The 27,043-nt window shown below is 38.6% G+C and overlaps 1 protein-coding gene across 2 annotated transcripts in view; it reads left to right on the plus strand.

Annotated features, from left to right (window-relative positions):
- fmn1 (formin 1) overlaps positions 1–27,043 on the plus strand; it is a 313,397-nt gene that overhangs the window by 136,478 nt on the left and 149,876 nt on the right. For both annotated transcript variants that reach the window (XM_033026936.1, XM_033026935.1), the window contains 2 exons: positions 14,005–14,092; positions 18,862–18,923. In XM_033026936.1, coding sequence (XP_032882827.1) covers positions 14,005–14,092; positions 18,862–18,923 — 150 coding nt within the window. The remainder of the gene's footprint in view (positions 1–14,004; positions 14,093–18,861; positions 18,924–27,043) is intronic.

A 27,043-nucleotide genomic window follows, 5' to 3' on the forward strand; every position in this document is an offset into this window, starting at 1 on the left:
CTCTATGAAGTACGAATCTCATCCACTCCTGAATTTGGTGCAGTACTTATCCACAAATAATTATGAACACAACTTGATTTGTCATTATTATGATTGTAAATTTTGATATAGTAATTTAAGAAAGATTCTAAAACGGAAATTGGTAGTTTCTAAAAAATGGATGTTAATTTCGGGAGAAATTACATGCGAGTATTCCTCACATGTTTAAATAACATATTCCAGCATTAAAATTATTGCTTTGGATTTGATGATAATCCAAACAACTCTTAAATGAATCACAGGCCTTTTTGTTGGCTTCCAATAAATATGAACACAATTAAGCAATAATAAATCAAACCAATTTTTTTTGGCAAGCAGTGAGATGCAGATTAAAATATTGGTGATGTTGGTCAAATATGCAACTATGAGTATTATTGTCTTCAGATGAATCCACCATTTCAATAAATTTGTTCATATGCAGTGCATTCAGAAAGTATTCAGACCCCTCCACTTTTTCCACATTTGTTACGTTACAGCCTTGTTTTAAAATGGATTAAATTATTTTTTTTTATCACCAATATACACACAATACCCCAGAATGAAGAAGCAAAAACAGGTGTTTAGAAATTTTTGCAAAGTAATTAAACAGAAATAACTGAAATATCACATTTGCATAAGTATTCAGACCCTTTGCTATGACACTCAAAATTGAGCTGAGGTTCATCCTGTTTCCATTGATTATCCTTGAGATGTTTCTACAACTTGATTGGAGTCCACCAGTGGTAAATTAAATTGATTGGACATGATTTGGAAAGGCACACACCTGTCTATATAAGGTCCCACAGTTGACAGTGCATGTCAAAGCAAAAACCAAGCCTTGAGGATGAAGAAATTGTCCGTAGACCTCTGAGACAGGATTGTATCGAGACACAGATCTGGGGAAGGGTATAAAACAATTTCTGCAGCATTGCAGGTCCCGAAGAGCACAGTGGCCTCTGTCATTCTTAAATGGAAGAACTTTGGAACCACCAGGACTCTTTATAAATCTGGCCATCCGGACAAACTGAGCAATCGAGGGAGAAAGGCCTTGGTCAGGGAGGTGACCAAGAACCCGATGGTCACTCTGACAGAGCTCCAGAGTTCCTCTGTGGAGATGGGAGAAGCTTCCAGAAGGCCAACTATATTTGCAGCACTCCACCAATCAGGCCTTTATGGTAGAGTGGCCAGACGGAAGCCACTTCTCAGTATAAGGCACATGATAGCCCGCTTGGAGTTTGCCAAAAGGCACCTAAAGGCAGTGGCGGACTGGGTCTAAAAATATTGGTTGCCAGGAGACAAAGGGGGCCCACTTCACCAGGGGCCCACTTGCAATCGGGCAAGCTGACACCCTGGCCAGTCCGCCACTGCCTAAAGTAGTCTCCGATTATGAGAAACAAGATTCTCTGGTCTGATGAAACCAAGATTGAACTCTTTGGTCATGTCTGGAGGAAATCAGGCACTGCTCATCACCTGGCCAATATCATACCTATGGTGAAGCATGGTGGTGGCAGCATCATGCTGTGGGGATGTTTTTCAGTGGCAGGAGTAGTCAGGATCGAGAGAAAGATGAACAGAGCAAAGTACAAAGAGATCCTTGATGATAACCTGCTCCGGAGCATTCTGGACCTCAGACTGGGGCAGAGGTTCACCTTCCAACAGGACAATGACCCTAAGCACACAGCCAAGACAATGCAGGAGTGGCTTCATGACAAGTCTGTGAATGTCCTTGAGTGGCCCTGCCAGAGCCTGGACTTGAACCCGAACGAACATCTCTGGAGGGACCTAAAAATAGCTGTGCATCAACGCTCTCCATCCAACCTGACAGAGCTTGAGAGGCTCTGCAGAGAAGAATGGGAGAAATTACCCAAATACAGGTGTGCCAAGCTTGTAGCATCATACCCAAGAAGACTTATGTAAACATTTCTAAACATTTCTAAACACCAGTTTTTGCATTTTTTATTATGGGGTATTGTGTATGGGTTGATGATTAAAAAAAAATTTAAAGAATTTAATCCATTTTAGAATAAGGTTGTACCATAATGTGGAAAAAGTGAAGGGAACTGAATGCTTTCTGAATGCACTGTAGATTTCTGCATTGTTTTGAATTTACATTTCCGATTATTTGATCTATTTCATTTTGTTCTGTTACGTTTTGAGTATTTATCTCCTCCTTACCTGTATGTAGTAAACACAGTTTCACAACCTCCTCTCTAACTGCTTCCCCTCTGTGATTCCCTCTTCCCTCCAACTCTCCTCCTTTTTCCTTTCTTCTCCCCGCCCCCACCCCCACCCCCCATCAGTCTGAAGAAGGGTTTTGGCCCAAAACGTTGCCTATTTCCTTCGCTCCATAGATGCTGCTGCACCCGCTGAGTTTCTCCAGCTTTTTTGTGTAGTAAACACAGAGCAGGTTATTTAGGGACAGGGAGCAAAAATCCCATTAAGCCTTTCAATCCTTGTCTGCTCGAGTTTAGATTATGGCCCATTGCTGCTTCAACAATATTTGCCCACACTTTGATCCGTAATCTTTGATATAAAGCCAAATGATTGACATCATCTTAAAAAAATTCAATTGAACCAACATTCACAGATTTTCACTAATCGTTGTATGAAGACACCCTTCTGGTATTTACTCCTGAATGTCCGCTTCTTAATTTTCCGACCCTCATGCTCTGTTTTTTTTAAAAACAGAGGAAATAATACTTAACAAGCCGTCCAACAACAGTACTGATCATTTAACAATAGTGACAGCATTGCCCAAGATTTTCCATTTGGCAAGTAGTGAGCCATGAAACTTGTTAGATTTACTGGGCTAGTACCACTGAACCATGTTCAGATGAAACTGGTGGATGAATATATTATCTTTATTTAACAATATGGCAAATTCCTAACATACTTCCAGGCCATCCATGGCAGTAATTAAGATTTTTATTTGAAAATCCCTTGACATGGCTTTGCTGCACCTACCTAACTCTATCTTTAATTTATTTTTGTTTATTTAAAAGTATTTGGGGTTGATTCTAACTTTCTGGTGGCTGGCTAGCAGCCTGTCTTCTGGTGGTGACTGTATCTGTATTAATATGGAGCAATCTGGAAATTGTGTGGCTAGCATTAAGCTATGTCCAAAAGAGTGGAAATAGGGGAATATATAAATTGAATGAGACCAAACTAAATTATTTTGTAAAGCACTCCCGTCCCTTCTGCATCAGCAAAGAAAAATTAAAATCACCTTTAAGGGACAACTTGGAATCAGTGGCACCAGTGAAATTGGTATTGGTTTATTATTACTATCACGTTTATTGAAATACAGCGAAAAGCTTTTGTTTGCATGCTATCAACTCAAATGTTTCTATACATTAATACTGTACACAAGTGCAACTGGTAGAACAAAGAGAAAAATACCAGAGTGCAGAATATCGTTTTTCATCATTATAACATAACAATTCCAGAAAAAAAGTCCAATGTTCAAATTGAGGTAGGTTGGAAAATCAGGACCTAGCTTATGGAAAGATAGTTCAGAAGACTGATTACAGAGGAGAGCAAGCTGTTCCTAAGCAGTATGTGCCTTCAAGCTTTTTCCTTGTGGTATGTGCCTTCAAGCTTTTGTATCTTCTGCCCGACGGATGTGGGGAGAAGAAGGAATGACCGAGGTAAGAAGATCCTTGATAATTTTGGAAGCTTTCCTGAGGCATTGTGAAGTGTAGATGGAGTCATTTTGGGAAGTCAAGCCAGGGCAGAACCTTCACAGTGAATGGCAGGGCCCTAGGGAGTGTAGTAAAGCAGAGGGATCTAAGTGCAGGTACATAGTTCCTTGAAAGTGGCTTCACAGGTAGGCAGGGTGGTCAAAAAGGCTTTTGGCACACTGGCCTTCATCAGTCAGGGTATTGAGTAACTTTATATTTAATGCCTCCATGGGATAGTTATTACAATTGAGACTTACTCTAACCGAAATTACCTGGTGAGCATGTTAGACTTTCAATTATAATCCACACTTCATTATTTCACGTTTATTTTAAGTTTTGTTTTTGTAGTAGGACGCAATAGGAATACAATATGAAGGAATACTTTACAACTAATTTTGCTACAAATGATATCTGGAATATAGTGAACAGTTATTTAGTTTGTCCTTTTTTCTCTCTGATTTATGATACGACATTTACTTTGAATTAAATTCAATTTCATTCAATTTTCAAACACATGGAAATGTTAACTGAAAAGAAACATGAAAAAAGGATTACAAGAAAGAAATAAGTATGGTAGGCTCAGTTTTTTTGCTGAATGAAATTCACTCACCACTCTTGACATTTGAATTTTTTTTTTAAATCCTTTACCATTATCATTCTGGAAAACCAAATCTGCTTACTGGTAGCATCATGAACCAAATAAGCAAAACTGCAAGTCACCAGTAGCTCATGCAACATAATTGGATCAATTTAGTGGGCCCAGATAACACCCACCCACAAACTAAGACAAAAACCTTTAACAGGCAGCAAAACCATTACAGAGTCATGCTCTCAACATTGCCATTTATCAAGGTTGTCGAAGCTTTTGAAATACTTCTGAATGACCTTTAGTATTCATGAACATTCCAAGAAAGTATTACAAACATTTTAAAGCTTATTACACTTCTTTAAAAATCACTTAAGATCAGAAGCAAATCTGCAAACTCATTAAAAAACAAATTGAAATGAATAGTTTGACAGATCCTGTGCCAAGTCCAACCTGGCACAGTATCTATGACCAGGTCCTTCAGTACAACTGCTGGCAACCCCATTGGGATTATGCCCTGCCTTGGGACAAGCGTGCTGATGGAATTGCTGGCTGGAATCTGTCGGCTAGTTCAGGACTTCCGCGTTCAGATGAGCATGCACCAAAATCGCAGGCAATGCCCAATTGCTCACGAGCTGCCTGCCACAAAACAACGAGCATTTAACCACATATATTGCATGTTTGTTACAATAATAAAAAGATATGTAAAGTTGTGGCTTTTGAAATAGCTTGCAACATTTAGCATTAGATGTTTTTGAATCCCTGTAGTAATCTCCAGGAAGTGGTATGAATTTGAGTTATGGAAATCATTTTTCTGGCTGTGTCTTAGACTTCCACATGGAAAAGTAAAACTAACCATGTAAATGCTTTATTTATTAAGTGCTAATGCATCTATGGAATTATTGAGAATCATTGAGAAATGAAAATTACATTTTTTACAGTTATGTTCTTTACCTAAATGATTATCATATCAAAGACACTAAAGGTAATAATATAGCTTTCCGTTTTCTTTACAACAGCCTTAAGTAATTAATAGCATATGTTTTTATTTTAAAGTTTAATGTAAGTGGTGCTCTTTCAAAAGGCAATCTTGAAAGGTTAGTTTAGTAATGTAAAATAAAAACACTACACATGTCAGTGCATTTTCTTATTGAATCATGGAACAAAATCTTATACTTACAATGCATACTTTAAAGTATTATGAACCAGAATTTAATATATTTTACAAGAAGAGAGGTAAAAACAGGAATGCAATAAAATGGGAAACCCTGTAAGAAGTATGATATTTGTTCTTCAATTTTATGTTTCAAGATATATGGTTTCCATGGAAAGACGGTTTTAAAAATCAACATGCAATTTAATGAGGAAATTGCTTAAATCAGTAAATTAACTGAGCTACATGTTTTTACACTGCAACGTTACAGTTTTACATGATTAGTAGCAAGGCATTAATTCATTCTTCCTCGTCTGTTTTTATGAATTCTTACAATGTTTTGATAGTTGATCTTTACAAATAATACGTTAGGGATTGATATGGCAACACATTAAATAATTTTAATCTCTACTAATAAATAGTTTGTTTTTGAGGTTGAGAACAACAGTGTTAAATAGCATGAGTACTTAAAATAAGTTCAAATTGTTCAGTTTACAAAGAGGTTTTGGGGTTTATTGATTTCTCAAGAATTATTCTATCAGAGTTGAATTTAAACAAAATAATCCAATCCACATTTCTGCTGCTATTTTAATGGCAGTTAACTTTCGGTTTGAAGCATAAACCTAACTTTTGTTGCAATTATTACATCACCTTATTTTCCTGAGTAAATTATATCTATGTAAAATCCTGGCCTCGAGCCAAGTATACCTATAGAGATTATGGCAGTTTATGCATTTGCCCTAGAATAAGGTCAATTGGAAGGTCATTGAAAGCTGTACAAATTCGATACAGTCAAAGACTGCAATTATCCCTGTTGGAACTTATTCCACCTCCAAGTATTTTAAGTTCAGCAGGCATATGTGTAATTTTGAGAGATGACTGTTTGAATTTGTGGTTACTGTGAAACAAGACTGAACTTATTAGAGAATGTACCAGATAACGTTTGGGTCAAGATATGTATTCTTTTGAAGTATGTACCAGAAGAAGTTGTGGTTCCCACTTACATGAAGCTTTGGTTATGAATTCTCAGTCTACCATCTTTGAAATATGGATTTAATTTTGGTAAGCATTATTTCATTTGAAGGGGATGACTTTTAAACTCATGAATTTGTTCAGAACTTACTAGTTTTATAATACCTAATTTAGTCTGAGCAGGGATCAAAGTTGAATTTGTACTGACTAGATCTATCCCATTCTTCACAAAACACAGAAAATCCTAGGTTCCAGATTTGTTCAATCTAATGGAAAGTCTACATATATAAATTGGCGATTCTGCTTGCAATTGCAGGCATTCAATGTTAAATTTGAAGCTGTGAGTACAAAAAATAGTGAAAAAGAAACAAAAACTAGAATGAGGTGGAATATGAGTATGAATTTCTTGTTATTTATTGTTTGAGATCTGGCTGTTACCAGAAAAGCAAGCATTTATAATCCATCCCTAAACTGCCTTCTTCAGCCACTTCTGGTAAGTGTGCCCTGCTGTAGTCAATAGAACTGAATTTTGCAAGCTGAATATCATTTGCAACTCTTAATTTATATGGACATTTATTGCAAGCAACTAATGACAGATTTCCATTGTACAATTTCTGAAATTAGGGTTGTGCAGTTAATATTCCCATAGGGCTGGAGCAGAATAAGAAAGAACAGTAAGAAAGGGAACAGAGATGCGAGTAAATAAGTGTGAAGAGAGGATGCAGAAGGCTTTGTACTATATAGAATTTCACTGATTATTACGCTCTTCCGTGTGATTGGTTCTGATTTTTCAGAAAGCTAAAGGGCCTGTCCCACTTGGCCGTCATTTACGCGACAGGCCGATAGTGACTGACGCGCGACGGTCGCGCGCGTCATCACCCGTCATCATGCCACTTCAAATATTTTATCTGCTCTGCAAGTAGAATTAGTCAGCGTATTGAAATCATTTGTTATGTGAAACATTGATAAAATTATTGTTTGCTGGAAAAATTCATTTACTTTTAAACTTTCTGAATTACTCCCAACAAACAGAAAATGGTATTCCATTATAGCAGTTTGAGGGTTTCACCCAGCTTAAGAATTAGTTTGCACATTTTTTTCTAAATGGTGTTAGTAAAATTGTTGGTGGTTATTCTAAAAAAAAACTAATTTGGTTACGAATGTTCTTTTAGGATATAAAATCTACAATCCTTACCTGGATGTTAACTTTTGAAACATCCTTAACTAAGGATGTTTCAAAAATACTTATTAAGGTGTTGCTCTGAAGGCATTACTCTGAAAGCGTAATTATTTTCTCATTGTGGCCGACTGCGTAAGGGCGGCGCGCGGCGGTGCATGGTTACGCACGGTGTCGTAATCATACATAACCACACGCTACACGTACGAGGTCAGGACGCTTGCGTGCGACCGCAATACGCCCGCGTGCATACTTCACACCGGAGGCGCGCAAAGATTTTGTGCACTACAAAATCCTGGAGCGCCGCGCGATATCACGAGCAACTCCATACCCCTCCGCGCTTCTCCATGCGACTGTCCCGCGCGGCCCACACGCTACCCCTGCGTCTCAACGCGACGACGAAGTCGCGTAAATGGCGCGCAAATGTCGGCCAAGTGGGACAGGCCCTTAACTGCAGACACATCAACTAAATGGACAAACTATTAGCTACAACATAAATAATTTACAGACCCAATAACCTATTCAGGAGAAACTTTGTCAGGTAGAGATTGGTTAGAATGTGCAAACAGCTACTAAATTGAATACGTAACGTAATTAACATGGATGCCTTTAGGGAACTTATGTTTGGAGACGAGGGAGAAATTAGTTCAATAATATGTCCTTTGGATTAGAGGATCCAAGGTGAATGAGCATAATCATTGACATCAACCTTTTGGTTCAACTGACTTGTGTTTGTTCTGTAAATTCATTTCTTTTGAACAACACCACAAACATCCCTGCCTGTAGCTGTAACAGTTACTGTGGCTCTAAACGTCTGTGCCTCATCATGACTCCAGAAAGAGCATTTTGTAGTTCACTGCTGACACAGATACCCTAGATTACATAAATTTTTTGTCTTGTTAGCAAAGGAGGCTCCAAACATGTAGCAAGTGCTTATTTTTTTCAGGAACTGCAATGTGTCTTCAACTGTGTCTTGTACATTCCACATGAAGAGCCTAATTTTTTTTTAGCAAGCAGGTAGACTTTGTTGAATGTACAGATTGTGTTTGACCTCAAACTTTGTCTGGTTTCCTGGTGATTATTATTGGTGTACTTACGCTGCATCAATCTTTAGTTGTCCCTTTTCCCACAGAAAATATTAGCTGCCATGCAGGCTGCAGAGTGTCAAGGTTACCCCAGGCAATGTAACTCGAAGCGCAGTAATGTTGAGGAGTTTCACAATTAAAGAGCAGCTAATTGGTGTTCAAAACCAGAGTTTCACTGCCTCATGATTGACAGAGACTTTCCAGATCTGCTCTGTGGAGGGCAATCTTGTAAGCAGCTGCAGATGGAAGAATTGGAGGCACAGGATGTCTTATGCTCAAGTCCTAGTGCTCTTGACGCACCCTTGTCTACGGTGATTTATTCAGGTAAATAGGATGGGACATAAAGGTTTGGTGGATCATTGATGTGTAGTGAAGTTTAATAGAAAAATAAGAAAATGTTTCCTCTGATCAGGTATCCAGAGACCATAGATTGAAATAACTGGTAAAGGCAGTAGAGTGGGAGAATCAGGAGAAATATTTTCAGGCAGGGAGTCATTAAGATCTGAAATGCACCAGCTAAAAGCATGGTGTAAGTAAATTTCATAGGAATTTTCCCAAAGGATACAAGAAGAGTCTTGACTAAGTTATGGGGAATAAGCCAGGGTGCAGGAGTAAATTGGACGGTGCTATCAAAGATATAAAATCAGCTTAGTTAAAATCTGTAGCGCGAAAAGCAGTAGAAGTGTTTAAGATCAACCAGCTTTCTTCAGACTTTTCATCTGATAAAAGATTTTCAACCTAAAAAATTAACACTATTTCTCACTCCACAAATGCTGTCCCAAAAATTGTAACTTTTACCCGAGTTCTTTCAGAGACTTGACAAACAGGACAAACTAAATCCACTCTATGCAATACAAGTAACATTCCCTAATTTCTATAGTACAATATGGCCTTATTTCTCATACAAAATAATGTTTATCTCATTGTACCATCTGATTTAATGCTGTATTGCTCCGATTTCTAACAAAATCTCTCATGCTGCTTGATCGCACAATTTTTCACAAAGTAAAATTATCTTTTCAAATGCAAAGAGGAAGTCAGACCTGGCCCAGTACTGGAAATTCACAAATTAGTTGCAACCATACTCTGATTGGCCTAGGCATCCTGGGGTGAAAGTGAATTACATTTCTCACTGGTCATAATCGTTAATGTTGCTTATTTAACCCATTTGTACCGATTGTGCCAGCCACTTCCTTAATGGTATTCCATACCAGATAAACAGCTGTAGTTATTTGGCTTTACTCAGTCAAGAAGCATTCAAGTGAAAATGATGTCACTGTGGTACTTCAGATTTAAAACTACAATGAATATTGCCATAGGGACAACTTTGAAATATTTCACATCTGTAGTGGTCACATTTTTCTTTCAGAATTACCTGTGTGAGAGATTAGTCATTAACTTCAAACTTTGTTGTGTCTTTTAAGTTTAAATAAGTTATGACAGTTAACCAACTCCCATGAAAGTGTGCCGAGTTAAACAAATGCAATTTGTACAAAGTAATTTGTACAAAGTGCATTTTTGAGATGCGTTTGAAACTGTAACATATACAATCTCCCATCCTTCAGTCCAGGTTCAATCCAAAGCCTCCAAAGAATTGGCCTCCACTGCATTCTGAGACAGAGAATTCCACAGATTCACAATTCTCTGTGTGAAAAAAGTTTTTCCTCATCTACATTCTAATGGCTTACCCCTTATTCTTAATCTGGGGGGAATTGATGGGAATGCAGGGAGGATAAAATAAGATTCATGTAAGTGGATGCACGATGATTGCCAAAAGAATGTATGACTATCGATGCCACTTCCCACCCGCATCTCTATTACTTCACATGAAAGAGGCACAGAACTGACCAGATCTCGTGTACAACTAATCTTTCCTTCTATTGCCAGTTTACAATTGACCAAGAAGGTGGGCTTTAGCAAAGGTGATCAAATTGATTTCTGCACCAGTGTTGCAAGCAGCACCACCAAGCACATCATCCTTTGTTATTCCCCACAGCTGCACAGGGTCCCACGGCCACCCATGTCTTTCCCTCCCATCCCTCTCTGCCTTCTGCAGGACTCATTGCCTCCATGACTCCCTGGTCCACTCATCCCTCCCCTCTCACCTCTCCCTGACGTCTGGTACTTTTCCCTGCAACCTCATGAAGTACAATTGTTTGTGCACCTCCTCCCTCTCCGCCATCCAGGAATCCAAGCAGTCCTTTTCAAAACACAGATTTATGTGCACCTTCTCCAATCTTGCATTCACTCCTCTCAATGTGGCCTCCTCTACATTAGCAAGACCAAGCATAGACAAGGTGACTGGTTGCAGAGCACCCGCATTCCATCTGCGTTGGCCCTCCCGAGCACCTGGCTGCATACCTTTTCAACTCCCCTTTCCATTCCCACTCCAACCTGTCTATCCTAGACATTCTCCATTCCAATGTAAACTAGACAAACAGCACCACATATTCCACCTGGGTAATCTGCAGCTCGGTATCAATTCTTCCAATCTCTGGTAGCCCTATGATCCCATCTGCCTCTACTTCCAATCCACATTCAATCCTTCCACTTTGGTCTCATGTCCCACTTCCACCTCCAATCTCCCATCACCCATTTTACATTCCCCCTCCCCTCCTAGTTCTATTTACACTAGCACCCACAAATTCTACCCTCCCCTTTCCATCTGCTTCACCTGCCCTTCATCTCTCCCTTAATACTTTCTGTTACCACCTTACTTACCTATCAAATTCCAATACTGCTGGACTTTGTGGTTTCCTTATCATCCTCCTAGCTGTCTCCAATTTCACTCTCCCCAGGCTTACCACCACCTTTTCTTTTTGTCTGCTTCTTAAACTTTTACATCCCATCTTTCCTTTATACCTCCGGCAATGTGAAGATTTGTGGATTCTTTTGTTTCCAGAAGAATGAAACCTGTCTTCATATTTGCACCTTTGCTCATTCCCTCCAATAAGAATCATTGACTGACCAACTCTGCAGTGCATTTCTTAACTTGCCAAACTTGGTCTGCCCATCAGCCATGCTGCTCTCCAGAAATCCACTCCTTCCCCATTATTGACCACTGAAGTACTCCCCTTGACCCGTGCTAGCTGACAATAGCAATAATTCCCTGCCCAAGGGACATCATCCTTTATCATTTCGCAAGGCCCACATGAAGCTGTTTCCTGCTTGCATAGTTCCTGTCATTTATTGCCCATGTTGCACTCTGATTCTTTAATCTCTCATTTCTTTTAGCAATTCACCATGATTTTATCATGTTCAGTTTGCAATACTCCTACAACAGCAATAGAGTAATACAAACAAGATCTCCTGCAGGTTCACTCTTCCACACTCTTTACCACCAACCCTTGACCTTGGTTGTAAGAACAATGGTATTCTGAGTATTTATGTAATTGAAACATGAAATCAACTGTAACTTCAGATATCTGCATTCTTCAATGTAGAATTCCCGAAGTTGCAACTCTCTTTTCATAGGGTTGTTTACAAGCGGTTTTCGCCACTAGTTGAATCGACCATAAGGCTCCAAGTATCAATGAACTACATTTACTGAGATATAACTTGAAATGTTATTCTTTGCTATATGAAGCCTTAATGAGCCTTTATTAACCCAAAGTTATTAATAAGCTTCCTGGTACCACGTGTGCCTAATTTTAAATAGATTTTAAATTAATAAAATGATTTGTTCTGTTCAGTTTTATTATTTCAGCTTCATTCTTAATCATAATCGTAAATGTATGTTCATATTTATTAAACATTCTGTAAACTATATATAGTAGCAGCTATTAATAGTGTGTTTCCCATCCTAGATTGCTGTTTGTAAAAAATATATATATATATATATATATATTCTATGATGATATTGGGTGTTCATACATCTTGATTATATCAGAGCTGAGGAACCTGATAAATGTTATGGAACCAGTGTTTGGCAATATCAAAAATCTATAATTCACACCAAAAAGCTAGCTCAGTTTTTGCGAGCAGCTGCCTTGTGGATCAGTGGTGAACACCTTTGCTTTCCCCAGGCTCATAAAATAAACTTTGTAATCTTTAAATTAATTCATGTCCTCATCAGTAGCTTTTTTTCCAGCTTTATATATCTCAAGATCTGAGTATCTTGTTTCTATGACAATATTATATTGTGTTCCCCTCTGCTTCTACAACACATCACTCACCACTATTAACTAACCACTTAATCCTCTCTTGGCCACGTGCAGCCCAAAGTTTATCACTTGGAATTTTATTCATAAATCTTTCTACACTGCAGTTTTTGCACCTCCTCTGGAAACATCCTCACACATAGGTGACACGCCTAGTTTTTATTGTTCTTATTATTCTTTCCCACCTTGGTGTCCATACAATTATCTTAGAGTGATTTTTTTTTTTAAACTGAAAATGTTAAGGAAACAAAAATTATGATTTGCTTATATAAGTTAACTGGTCTAAAGCAGGTACAAGAATATGGATAAATATATACAAAATATTCACTGTGTCTGATGTATGTGAAGGTTATAAGAATAGTTACTATGAGCCATTATTGAATTAGTAAATGTAATTGCAGAGCATAGATTGTTCCTGGACACTATCAATACCTTACATTGGTGATCATTACTACTTTAATGTATGTTAACCCAGTTAATTACAAGCCTGATCTAACTTTCAATAATATTCCAGAACTGCAATGATTAAAATATATTTTAAAATATCCATTCAATGTAGCATCACCAATTTTATTTATACCCCACTCTACAAAACAATTGGTGTATGTATAGCACTTTCATTGGTGTCCTTTTGAAATTATCTAAATTGGCTAAACAATCTCTATTGATTCTTTATTGAACTTTCTTATATTTGACGGTACATCAATATGTACTGCTGACAGTTGTTTCATTTTAAGAATATGTTTATTGGCCAAGTATTTACATGCAAGGAATTTGCCTTGGTGCTCCTCTCACAAGTGATAACATGACATACAGTGACAGTTAGGAATGACACATTAAACATTAATAATAAAGCATTATCGATTAAACATGTGAATTAAATTTAAAAATATTTGTATGCTTCTAAGCAATGAAATTCTGTAAGTGTTAATTCATGGGAAGCATCAATAAACAACCACTGAAGCTGTTTAGTTGCTGTTTATTTGCTTCCTTTGAGGAAAGAATATAACTCTTGACTGGTCTGTTGTGGCCAGTGCAAGACTTCCATACCACATGGACATCACAATGCACATCACAAATATGGAACAGTTTTGTTTTACCACCCAGGAACAATCACACTGAAATTCTTCTGTGCAAATATGATTTGTTTATGAAATCCTGTTTTATTAACAGATTGTAAAATTACTAGATGGCAAACGCTCTCAAACAGTGGGAATACTTATATCAAGTCTGCATCTAGAAATGAAAGATATTCAGCAAGGTAAGTTCTGTTAAATACTTTTTTGTTACTAGATTTTTGATTGTGGAATATCAAAAGAAAAATCATAGCAACAGTAAGAATGTAATAATATTTTGTGTTTAAAATTGCTTGTTGAATATATATATATATATTTCCAAGCTTTCTGCTCAAATCTAAAAACACAGTCACTTACTTTAACAGCATTGCTCAAAATTGCATAAACCCTTATGTCCCATTTCTGGAGAGATTTCACCTGTGGTCTCTGATCTGATTTCATTTAAATTCCTAAATTGGTCAGAATTGCAATGGTTTATGTAAAATATTAAGGTTTTGCTTTAGAAACATCTTTCTTCAAAAATGCTGCTTGCACAGTGCATCAGTTTGCTATTTTGTCCATCTACAATTTTCATGCCTTTTTGAAACATCCATCAAGATTTCTTGTGCAATCATATTTTGTAGGATTAAATAAAACACCATTTGATAGATTGATCAGTTTAAATTGTTTGCCTTAGTTTTATAAATCTGTAGCCATGTATCTGACCTGTCTCATTAACCTGATTTCTAAATTGATATACTGTGTCAAAGATTCTGCAAAGTTTATACCACCCAAGTTGCTTGCAGACAAATAGATAATTATAGGCATGTTTCCCACAATTTTACATTGGTGCTCAGAATCCAAATAGAAGTGTTTAAATCTCAGTCCAATTTAGCTATCGTAAATTAAAGTTTTGACAACAGAGCACGTCATAATTCTTTTCCAATGTGTCAATGCTGGTTTAATAGGACCCTGGTCTGTAGCTTACCTAACTTTGCTTCAAATCCAGTTGGCTGAATTTACTCAAAGCAAGGTCTAGCGTTCATCTTCTTTTATTTAAGAATAGTAGATAATCTGTTTATGAAGCTTGAATCCTTATTGTCACAAGGGGTTTCTTAACTATGATGTCCACTTTCTCTGCCTTCTTAAATGGGTTTCCCATGCCAATCAAACTGATCTGAGATCTCACTTGCAGTTTCTGAATAACACACCTACATGTATGCTGCCACGTTTATTTTTTGAGAATCTTACACGGGGGAAATCTAAAATCCAAATTCTGTATGCTTAACCCTGACTTTTGAAAAATGTCTACCTCTATTGTTTCCAATTTTTTAATTTTTGAAATGAGCACAAAGCTCAACAGCAATTTTACAATTTGTTCATCTGCTGAAAATATTATATTGCTTTATTGAGAGTTTGATGTATGATTTAACTAACCTAACTAATGCTTTGTCACTCTAACAGTTTTAAACTATTTCTACCTATATATATCAATATAATTCAACTTTTGAAATTATTAATTTACATTGTATTATTATATCTATAGATATGTATTCTGCGCAGCTGCTGAAGAAATAAACGACAATCCAAGATTCCTTATATACAATGTTCTGCAGTAGCTAGTAACATTTTTGCATTTACTTCTTTCTGAGTGGTACAGCTGGTAGAACTGTTACCTTGCACTTCCAGAAACCCGAGTTCACTCCTGACCTCAGGTATGGATGTGTGCATGTACTCCCTGTTACTACGTGGGTTTCCTTCAAGTGCTCCATTTCCTTCCCATCCCAAAGATGTGCGGATTTGTAAGCTAATTAGCCTCTGTAAATTGTATGTGGAGTGCAGATATGAAAGTGGGACACACGTGTCTGAGATGAGCGCGCATTTTGCAGTTAAAATTATTCTTCTGAAGTCTTTGGAATGACTGGACAAAGGGGTGAAAATCAGATTTTTTTTATGATGGAAGGAAATAACTAGAAGGAATAATATTAGAAAGAATATCGAGCAAAATAAGTGCTCAATATTTGTTGTGCTTACCTGTGGAAAATATCTTTTAAAAGGTTTCCATGAGCATCTATGTTAAATACAGAAGAATGACAAATGAGCAGAATGTGTTGTCGATGAGTGGGCCGAAGGGCCTGTTTCCATTGTGTATCTTTCCATCAATCAATAACATTATCAAATGTCAAATCAGTGTTATTAAAAAATGTTCTCTCCCCCCCCCCCCCCACACATGTAGAGGAGCATGTGCTCTAATATCTGACGAAAAATAGACACAGTAAAAAGGTCATTGTGTCCATTCTGTCCATGCTGACAACAGAAAAGCCATTCGGGTTGATCCTATTTACCATTTTTTGGTCTTTGATTCGATTACATATCCCTCACTTTGCATTGTACCAGAGAAAACAACTGCTACCCAGAAATTTCTCTTTGTAACAAAACATTTGCAGCCCAGGAAAGATATTTTTAAATTCCTATTGCATCTCCACTATGGATGTTAAATTTTCCATGGGATAGCGACCAGAAATGTATACATCACTGTAGCTGCAGCCAAAATTCCTTCTTGTACAGTTCTAATAAAATCACCGCTTTTATACTCTATGCCATAGACAGTAAAGGCCACTTCCCTGTTTGTCTCTACACCCCTGTATCTGTCTGTCCATTTCTTGAAGGAGCTACTCCATGATCTTCTAAGTATCCTACTATTTTTAGTGTATTTGCTTGTATTGTTTACCCTCAAACCCCAACCACCAAGAAAACTACTTTACACTTCGCCAGGTGGAATTCTAACCTGTTTGTTTATATCTTCTTGTAGCCTTCAGTCTGAAGAAGGGTGCCCTAAAACCTCTATTGACCCATTTGTCTTTGTTTTTTCCTTGTGAACCAACAAATTTCAAATTGGTAAATTTTCTTTCTGCTAAACTATTCAAAAGACCAGATAATGATGAGAGAGAAATCCATCATATAAAAAATACATTAAAAAATAAATTACACTACGATACTTGAATGGTTTTAGTCCAAACCCTGCATTTTATATTTAACAATGACTATTGAAGGAAGCTGTTTTAACTTCTGTATTAATTTAGCCCATGTTGTCACTACTGGTGAGAGAAGACTGTACCCAGCATAAATACAAGGCATGTTCTTTGTGTTTGGAGCAACTGTACATTGGGTAGAATCTAAGGAATATATTCAAGTTAAAAATGTCTTTATGCTAGTTTATATTTCGGGCCTCGAACCATCATGTTAGATCAGATCTGTTGACCTTCGGTTGAGCAAATCTAGAGGTTTAAAAAAATATTTTCTTTGTTCTGAATAACTTGTAACATGTGTTCTTTTGAATCTCTCAAAGATCAAGGGGTTTAGTCTGATGAACCTAGGCCAGAACTGGTGCCAGAACAATTTTGCTCATGAATTTTTGGGGCATTAGGGCTCAGCTAGTCTCTCAACCACATGTCAATCCTATCACAATTCTCTGCATCATAAATCACACAGTTATTGTGGTATGACAGAAAGTCAGTCAGACCAGAGGCATCCTCAAGAGAGTTCTCTGTGGATAGTTGACATGTCTGTTAAAGACTGACACAACAGACAGGTCACGAAGTTAAGCTGAGAGGGATTTTAACAATGCTCATATTCCTCTGGTGAACTGCCTTGGTGACGATCTCTGTTGAACTTTACAAATAAAATGAAATTTAGCTTTTCCCTTTTTCAACAAGAAGCATACTCCTTCAGAAAACTTTCCAACTAGACTAAAGTAAGCTGCATTTGACTGGTCACAGAAAGTCTAAGATAAGTGTATTTTTGCAGTTAAAATTATTCTTCCGAAATCTTTAGAGTCTTTAGAGACATGACAAAGGGGTGAAAATCAGATTTTTCATGCTGGAAGGAAATAATTAGAAGGAATAATAAATGGAAGGAATATTGAGCAAAAAAAGTATTACTTTGCAGTGGCTACCTGTGGAAAATATCTTTTGAAAGGTTTCCATGAGAATCTACGTTGAATACAGCAGAATGACATGAGCTTTTATAGATGTACTGGACTAAATGTCATTTGAAAATAATTAAGTTTGTCTTCAGGTTCAGGATAGCATAAGCTAACACAATTGGTAAATTAATACAACCAAACTAAGAACATGTGGATTCCAAATACTCCATTCGTTTTATGTGTCACAGAACATGAATTTAGTTAGAAAGTGTTTTAATGTGTGTGCCTGCTAGTTTGTTAAGTGCACGGTGCTGATCTGTTTTTTGTCGTCAGTGACGGTTATTATAACCAAATGGGCACAATGCTACACTAATGATCTTTCTGTATATAAATTCTTGCTTTTGTGAGCATATACCATAGTGCCACAGGAAAATGTTGCCTTAATTTACCTCAAAATAGATTTCAAAAGCAGACTTGGCTGAGCGACAGTTTTTCTAGTTACAAGAATCCAATAAAATTACCAGCTCTTCACAGCATGTGTCTGCTTCCTTTCTGTTTATCTCAAAGTTTCAATAAAGTGGAAAATTTGAGCAGACAATGTGTGTTTAGATCTCTAATAAAGATTTGTGATCCTTTGGAAAGCTATCGGTCTGTAGTGTAATTGAACTGCATTTTCTGGAAGCAGCGTATTAACTTATCTTGCAAAACATTTGTAATTTTCAGTGCCAGGGACAACTTTATAAGGTTAGTTTGCATCACATATGTAATAAAATTAGCTTAATGCAATTTACAATGACAATGAAGAGAAATGCATTATTTGAACCACACTTGAATTGCCGTTACTGTAAATCTATGTCAGTAACAGTCTTTTAAAGTTTGGTGCATTACATGGACCTTGTCTGGTGACTTTAAAATAATGAAAATATTAAGTGTCTAGTTTACGTGAGATGCATATAGGATTCCAGTAAGTATGCTGCATTTGTGTAATGTGACTATGTTGAACACTGGCAATAAATGTGATTTAATGTGCTATTTAATTTGTGATTTCAGCTATTTTAAATCTGGACAACTCTGTTGTGGATTTGGAGACACTTCAGGCCTTATATGACAATGTAAGTATGAATGTCATAAAACTAATAAATGAAATGTATCTCTCAAAATGTAATGCAGGAAATAATTTAAACTAATTTAAATAACTAAACTTGACATGTTAGTATGTTATTAGTTTTGGCTTGGTTTTGGACATTGTATAATTTTCAATTTCCATCAATGTTATTGGCAAACCGGTATATCAGGATTTAAAAAATTCTGTACATTTTACTTTGCCACAAAATTTTCATCAATATGTTATTGATTCTTAATCTTGATTGATTGGTTCTTAAACGTCCTCTGAAAGGGCATAGCACACCATTCAGTTTGGAGCTAATTAGAGTTGGGTAATAAATGTTGACCTTCCCAATAATACACAAATCTTGAAAAATGAATTAAACAATAATCAGGATGATGCATGACTTAGAAGGGAACCTGCAAGTTATGGTGTTCTTTTGCACCTACTTCCCTTGTCCAAATTTGTTGTGGAGGTATTCGTCTTGGTCTAATGGCCGACAAGAATAATTGCAGTTCATAGAACAGGCAATAAATGGTTAAAGTGATGGCTGAGGTAACAATCAAGCACGTTGCTTCATTCTGGATGGGCCCAAGCCTCTTGAGAGTTGTTGGAGCTGCACTCATCCAAACAAATAGAGAATATTCAATCAAACTCCTGACTTGGACCATGCAGATGATAAATATATTTTGGGAAGTGTGAAAGAGAACCACTCACCACAACCTCGGACCTGCTTGTGTAGCGACTGTATTATACAGCTGTCTTGTTGAGTTTCTGTTCAAAGATTATTCTCTGGATATTGTTCGTGGTCTTGGAAATGATAATGCCATTGAATATAAAGTGTAGATGGTAGATCTCTCCCCTGTAGGATATGGCATCTGGCATTTTTGGGGCATGAATGTTAATTGCAACTTAACAGCTCATGTCTTCACATTGTCTAGGAGATCTTGCAGCCGGCAGGGAAAGATGCTTCAATTTCTGAGGAGTTAAAATATGTAATAATCGTTTAACATCCCCACCTCGTCCCATGTTGGAAGGAACGACATTAATGAAGCAAGTGAAGATAATTGGGTGTAGGACACTGTGCTGACGGGCCTCCAGCAATGATATCCTGAGGCTGGGATGATTAATTTCCGACAATCATAACCATCTTTTTCTGCGTGTACCATGACTCCAACCATTGAGCTGCTTTCACTTTGATGCCTGATAATTTCAGTTTTATCAGGCACCTTGATAGAAACACAGAAAATAGGTGCAGGAGTAGGCTATTCGGCCCTTCGAGCCTGCACCGCCATTCAATATGATCATGGCTGATCATCCAACTGTTGATGAGACGCATTGTCAAATGCTGCCTTGATGTCAGGGTTAGGCACTATAGCATTGTTTTTGGAATCTTTTGGTAAATTTTTCTTACCTAAGTTTGACCTGATGTCATGAGAGTTCATCCTTTCGATACTCTCTTGCATGTGTCATAACATCATGAGCATAAGTAGTAAGATAGGCCTTCTAGCCTTTAAGCCTGCTTTGCCATTCATCAATCATGACTGATCAGTGCCCTTTTCCAGCACCAGCACAAGAGCCTTAATTCCATTAATATCCAGAAATCTATTGATCTGTTCTGCATGATCAAACACTATGGAACAGGATAACCTAGAAAATATGATTTAAAAAGTCTAGCATACATCGTGATGAATAACAGTTGGTCGGACTGTTGCTTTACTAGTTTGTATGACAACTTTTTCAATTTATGCATTTGTTAAGAGGGCTTTTCAGGATTATGTAGACTTTCCTTTGTCCATAAGTGATCCTAAGACATAGGAACAGAATTAGATAATTTGACCCATTGAGTGTGCTCTGCCATTCAATCATGGCTGATCTATTTTCCCCTCCCAACCCCATTCTCCTGCCTTCTCCCCGTAACCTTAGACACCCATGCTAATCAAGAACCTATTAATCTCTGTTTAAATATACCCAATGACATGACCTCCACTGTCAGCTGTGGCAATGAATTCCACAAATTCACCACTCGGACAAAATAAATTCCTCTGCATCTCTATTCTAAAGGTATGTCCTTTTATTCTGAGGCTCTGCCCTCTGGGCCTAGACTCTCCCACTGGAAACATCCTTGTCACATCCAGTCTATCTAGGCCTTTCATTTTTCGGTAGGTTTCAATGAAATCCCCCACATATTTCTAAACTCCAGCGAGTACAGACCTAGAGGCACCAAATGCTCCAATTCGTTAACCCAATCATCCGGGGAACATCCCCGGGATGTGGGTCTGGAATCATACATAGGCCACACTCACTAATGATATTTCTGAGCCAGAGGGCTAGCAATTGCTTCATAGCCATTGCTGCTTTTTGGAATTATGTCATTAACTTCAGCATGCTCAGAACCACTAACTTTCCTTGGCATTCTCTCTAACTCTGGAATATCTATTGATCCACAGTTTTTACAAACATCTCCACAAATTTCTCCTCTAATAATTAAGATTTGCTACCTTTTGCAGTAAGTGTCAAAACTAAAATTAGATGTCTGATAAAGCAGACAATCAATACCACCCCACATTTTATACCCCAAGCTTGCAAGGATTTGTGATAGGAGACAACTGTAAAGGGGAGATTCATTTTGAATCCTTTAACCACAATACAAAGTGAAGAATGATGTGTGTGTTATTCACATTAGGGAAGGAAAGTATGTTGGTATCTGTGATGCAAACAAAAAAGATGGCCGGCGGCCAGTCTGCTGCTATTTCTGACATGTCAAGTCATTAAACATTTTTGGCAATGGTCTGCAATAATAGGGACAAAAAAAATCAACGCAGAGCAATTCCCACGCAAAGGCTGCATGAACTGCTTTTCTTAGCTATCCCCTCCTTTCATCCAAATCTTGGATTAAATGTTTTGGATTTTTGTCTCCTTCCTGACCATGCTTTCCCCTTTGACTGCTTCTGCCCTTCCTGCCACTGTAAGATATTCTTTAAAAGCGACACAAAATCTGTGATGAATCTATTATAATATCTTGTAATTAACTCACTCTTGGCAAATATCTATAATTGACACTGACGCACACCAGGCTGCTGCTGAAAAGTTACCCTTTCCTGCCTTTTGTTATAAGATCCACTCTATAGGTTCAACACTCTGATCTCAGTACTCCGTGTCACAGTAGAGTTAGCATTCAATTGAGACAAACTCCAGGGCATTGATTGTCATTAAATGATGAAAAACATGATATTGAATTAAGTATCACTTTGAAAGTTATTTGAAAGCAATAGCTTATCAATTGCATACAGTACCATTTAATGATAGCATTTGAATGTGAATAGACATTTTTGAAATTTAGAACGTAGAACAGTACAGCACAGGAGCAGGCACTTCAGCCCACAATGTATGTACCAAACATGATGCCAAGACCATCATGGAAGTACTATATCAACATTTAAAATACTTTTGGACAGGTACATAGTTAGAAAGGGTTTAGAGGGATGAGGGTTTAGAGGGGTTGTCCCACAAGGCATGAGAATGCACAACCATGCTATTGGTCATGTATGATAGGCCACCACCAGAAGGATAAGGACCAAACGCAGGAAGGTGGGACTAATGTAGATGGCGCATGTAGATGATTGGCATGGGCAAGTTGGGCCAAAAATCCTGTTTCCATGACTCTGACCAACTCTTACCTAATTACACACAATCCATATCCCTCCATTCTCTCTATAGCCATGTGCCCATAGAGCCAAAAGTCTCTTAAATGCCACTATCATATCTGTCTCCATCATCATCCCCGGCAGCACACTCCAAGCACTCATCACCCTCTGTATGAAACAAAACTTGTCCCGCACATCTCCTTTAAATTTGACTCACTGACCTTGAAGCTATGCCCTGTAGTATTTGATATTTCACTCCTGGGAAGTATTGTTCTGACTGCCTACCCTATCGATGCGTCCCATAATTGTATATACTTCTGATAGGTCTCCCCTCAACCTCTGACATTCCTGAGAAAACAATCCGTCCAACTTCTATAGCTAAATATCCCCTAATCCAGGCATTATTAAGGTAAACCTCCTCTGCAACCTTTCCAAGGGGAGAAAGGGATGACCATGGCTGACAAGGGATGTCAAGGACAGTATAAAAATTAAAGCAAAGAAGTACAACGTAGCAAAGATGAGCGGGAAGCACGAGGATTGTGTAACGTTTAAAGAACAACAGAAGATAACCAAAAAGACAATACGGGAAGAAAAGATGAGGTACGAAGGTAAGCTAGCCAAGAATATAAAGCATGGTAGTAAAAGTTTCTTTAGGTATGTGAAGAAGAAAAAAATAGTTAAGACCAAAGTTGGACCCTTGAAGACCGAAAAAGGTGAATTTATTATGGGGAACAAGGAAATGGCAGATGAGTTGAACAGGTACTTTGGATCTGTCTTCACTAAGGAGGACACAAACAATCTTCCTGATATAGTAGTGGCCAGAGGATCTGGGGTGACAGAGGAACTGAAGGAAATCCACATTAGGCAGGAAATGGTGTTGGATAGACTGATGGGACTGAAGGCTAAAAAATCCCCAGGGCCTGATGGTCTGCATCCCAGGGTACTTAAGGAAGTGGCTCTAGAAATCGTGAATGCATTGGTGATCATTTTCCAATGTTCTATAGACTCAGGATCAGTTCCTGTGGATTGGAGGGTAGCTAATGTTATCCCACTTTTTAAGAAAGGCGGGAGAGAGAAAACAGGAAATTATAGACCAGTTAGCCTGACATCGGTGGTGGGGAAGATGCTGGTCAATTATAAAAGATGAGATAGCCGAACATTTGGATAGCAGTAACAGGAGTCAGCATGGATTTACGAAGGGAAAATCATGCTTGACTAATCTTCTGGAATTTTTTGAAGATGAAACTAGTAAAATGGACAAGGGAGAGCCTTGTAAGATTGTAATGTACCTGGACTTTCAGAAAGCATTTGATAAGGTCTCACATAGGAGATTAGTGGGCAAAATTAGGGCACATGGTATTGGGGGTAGAGTGCTGACATGGATAGAGAAGTGGTTGGCAGACAGGAAACAAAGAGTAGGGATTAACGGGTCCCTTTCAGAATGGCAGGCAGTGACTAGTGGGGTACCGCAATGCTCGGTGCTGGGACCGCAGCTATTTACAATATACATCAATGATTTGGATGAAGGGATTCAAAGTAACATTAGCAAATTTGCAGATGACACAAAGCTGGGTGGCAGTGTGAACTGTGAGGAGGATGCTATGAGAATGCAGGGTGACTTGGACAGGTTGGGGGAGTGGGCAGATGCATGGCAGATGAAGTTTAATGCGGATAAATGTGAGGTTATCCACTTTGGTAGCAAAAACAGGAAGGCTGTTTACTATCTAGATGGCGTCAAGTTGGGAAAAGGGGAAGTACAACGAGATCTGGGGGTCCTTGTACATCAGTCGAATGGCATGTTGGCCTTTATAACAAGAGGAATCGAATATAGGAGCAAAGAGGTCCTTCTGTAGTTGTACAGAGCCCTAGTGAGACCACACCTGGAGTATTGTGTGCAGTTTTGTACACTCTGGAGTTTAGAAGGATGAGAGGGTATCTCATTGAAACATATAAGATTGTTAAGGGCTTGGACACGGTAGAGGCAGGAAACATGTGCCCGATGTTGGGGGAGACCAGAACCAGGGGCCACAGTTTAAGAATAAGGAGTAAGACATTTAGAACAGAGACGAGGAAACAAGTTTTCTCACAGAGTGGTGAGTCTGTGGAATTCTTTGCCTCGGAGGGCGGTGGAGACAGGTTCTCTGGATGCTTTCAAGAGAGAGCTAGATAGGGCTCTTAAAAATAGCTGAGTCAGGGGATATGGGGAGAAGGCAGGAACGGGGTACTGATTGGGGATGATCAGCCATGATCACATTGAATGGCGGTGTTGGCTCGAAGGGCTGAATGGCCTACCCCTGCACCTATTGTCTATTGCCTCCACATGCTTCCTGTAATGGGGTGAGCAGAATTGCACTCAATGATCCAAATGCAAAGTCCTATAAAGCTGTATCATGACTTCTTGATTCTTATACTAAATGGCCAACAGGGCAATTCTATTTCTTTAATGAGCACAGAGTTTTCTTGAGACCACACGTGAAGTATTGTGTGCAATTTTGGTCACCATTTGTAAGATAGGATATAGTATCTTGTAGACACTGTAACATAGATCTTTTAGATTGTGGTATTGTCAATAGTAGAAAAAATGAAGATTTGGCTATTGTCATTCATATTGAGGATAATGACAGGTAACCTCATTGAAACATAAGAATCTGCAAGTGACTGACAGAGTAAGTGCTGTAAGGCTGCTGGACAGGGATGTTATTTGATTGACGTGTAACTTGTAAGATACTTGCGGGCACAAAATAGGCACACAAAAAAAACATAATTTCAAGATAATTAAGAATATAACACATTAAACTATGTAGATGATCTGATAATGGACATCCTTGGAGGACAATGGGCTGAATTGTGCAGGCAGTGGCTCAGCTATGGAATGACCAGGGTTCAGCTGGTTCCCACGCAAGTCTGAGACTTCCACAAACTGCTATAACTCAAGGACTTACTAAGTGAACAGATGCTACTGCATTTGTTACTCTGTTTCATAGTGGACCACATTGATTCCGTGAGCCAGAGTCCTGACTCGCTGGAATTCCCTTGTATTATGTTACCTAATCTGCTGCTGTTGTTTTGCAAGGCAGACTAATTGGTATAGTATCCAGAAAAACCTTATATTTCATTAGAGATTATTGGTTGAGAACTCCCTTGAGAAAGCATTTCACTTTAGTTTAAGAGGAAGGGTCTCCCGGCCCAAAACGTCACCTATCCATGTTCTCCAGGGTGGTTGCCTGACCCTCTGGGTTACTCCAGCACTTTGTGTCTTTTCACTTTGGTTTAATTTTAATGTGTTTATTAACGTTATTTACCCGAATATCAAAGACATTTAATAACTAAAATAATTCCACAAGTTTTAATGGGAGACTAGGTTCTGCCCCCAGATGTGTCTCCTGTCATAGGCTGTCAGGAGCATTCCCGCAGCTGCCTCTCAGCCACTAAGATCTCGCTGCACCTTACTAGAAATATTCTGGGTGTGTAATAAGGGAGGTGAATACCATGGAAAGTGATCCCGAATAGCAGTCTGGATCCAGCACGATTTGTTCCATTGATGCAGCTCTATTGGACTTTGGTTAGGCTGCATCTGAAGTATTGTGTGCAGTTCTGGTTACAGGAAAAATATGGAGGCTTTGGAGAGGGTGCAGAGGAGGTTTACCGGAATGCTGCCGGACTTATAGGTTTTCAGCTATATGGAGAGATTGGATAGACTTGGATTGTTTTCTCTGGAACATTGAAGATTGAGTGAAGACTTGATAGAAGGATATAAAATCACGAGAGGCTTAGATAGGGTAGACAGTCAACCAGGGAGGCAATGTCCAATGCTAGCTGGCATTGTTATAAGGTGAGAGAGGAAGGTTTAATTGAGATGTGGTGTGGGCCTGGAATGCATTGCCGGGGTTGTGGTGGAGGCAGATACGATAGTGGTGTTTAAGAGGCTTTTAGATGGGCATCTGGAAGAGCAGGGAAGAGGGACATGGAGTATGTAAAGGCAGATGCGAACAGTTTAAATTAGCATCATGTTCGGCACAAACACGTCCCCACCCCCGTGTTTTGAGGGGTGGGGGACAATCTCCCCCACGTTTTGTAATCCGGACTTTATCAGACGCTTTCTAAGAGCTGAATCGGCCCATTCACGGGGCCTTTCAGCGCCCACCGCGGCTTAAATTCAAATTGCTGCATCGAGGCGTACGAGGCTTCCGATGTTTAAGTCCCCGCCGGTCGATGGAAGATCCAGCGAATGGGCTGATTCAACCCTCATGATTCGGGCTGGACGAATCCGCTGATGCTGGAGTTCGGAGTCGGTCACCAACCACGTCAGCTCCCGATATTACCGTCTATAGTTCCCACGGCCGAAGACACGCGTGTGTGCGCACGCACGCGTGGCCGCCAATAAATTTTGTCCCCCGCATGTTTTGATAGCGATTCTCGTGCCTGCTATGTGCTATCAAAGTGGAAAGAGTCAAATATTTTGCACTGATGACAATAAAAC

This window comes from Amblyraja radiata, chromosome 9 (assembly GCF_010909765.2).
Source record: "Amblyraja radiata isolate CabotCenter1 chromosome 9, sAmbRad1.1.pri, whole genome shotgun sequence".
NCBI classification, from domain to species: domain Eukaryota; kingdom Metazoa; phylum Chordata; class Chondrichthyes; order Rajiformes; family Rajidae; genus Amblyraja; species Amblyraja radiata.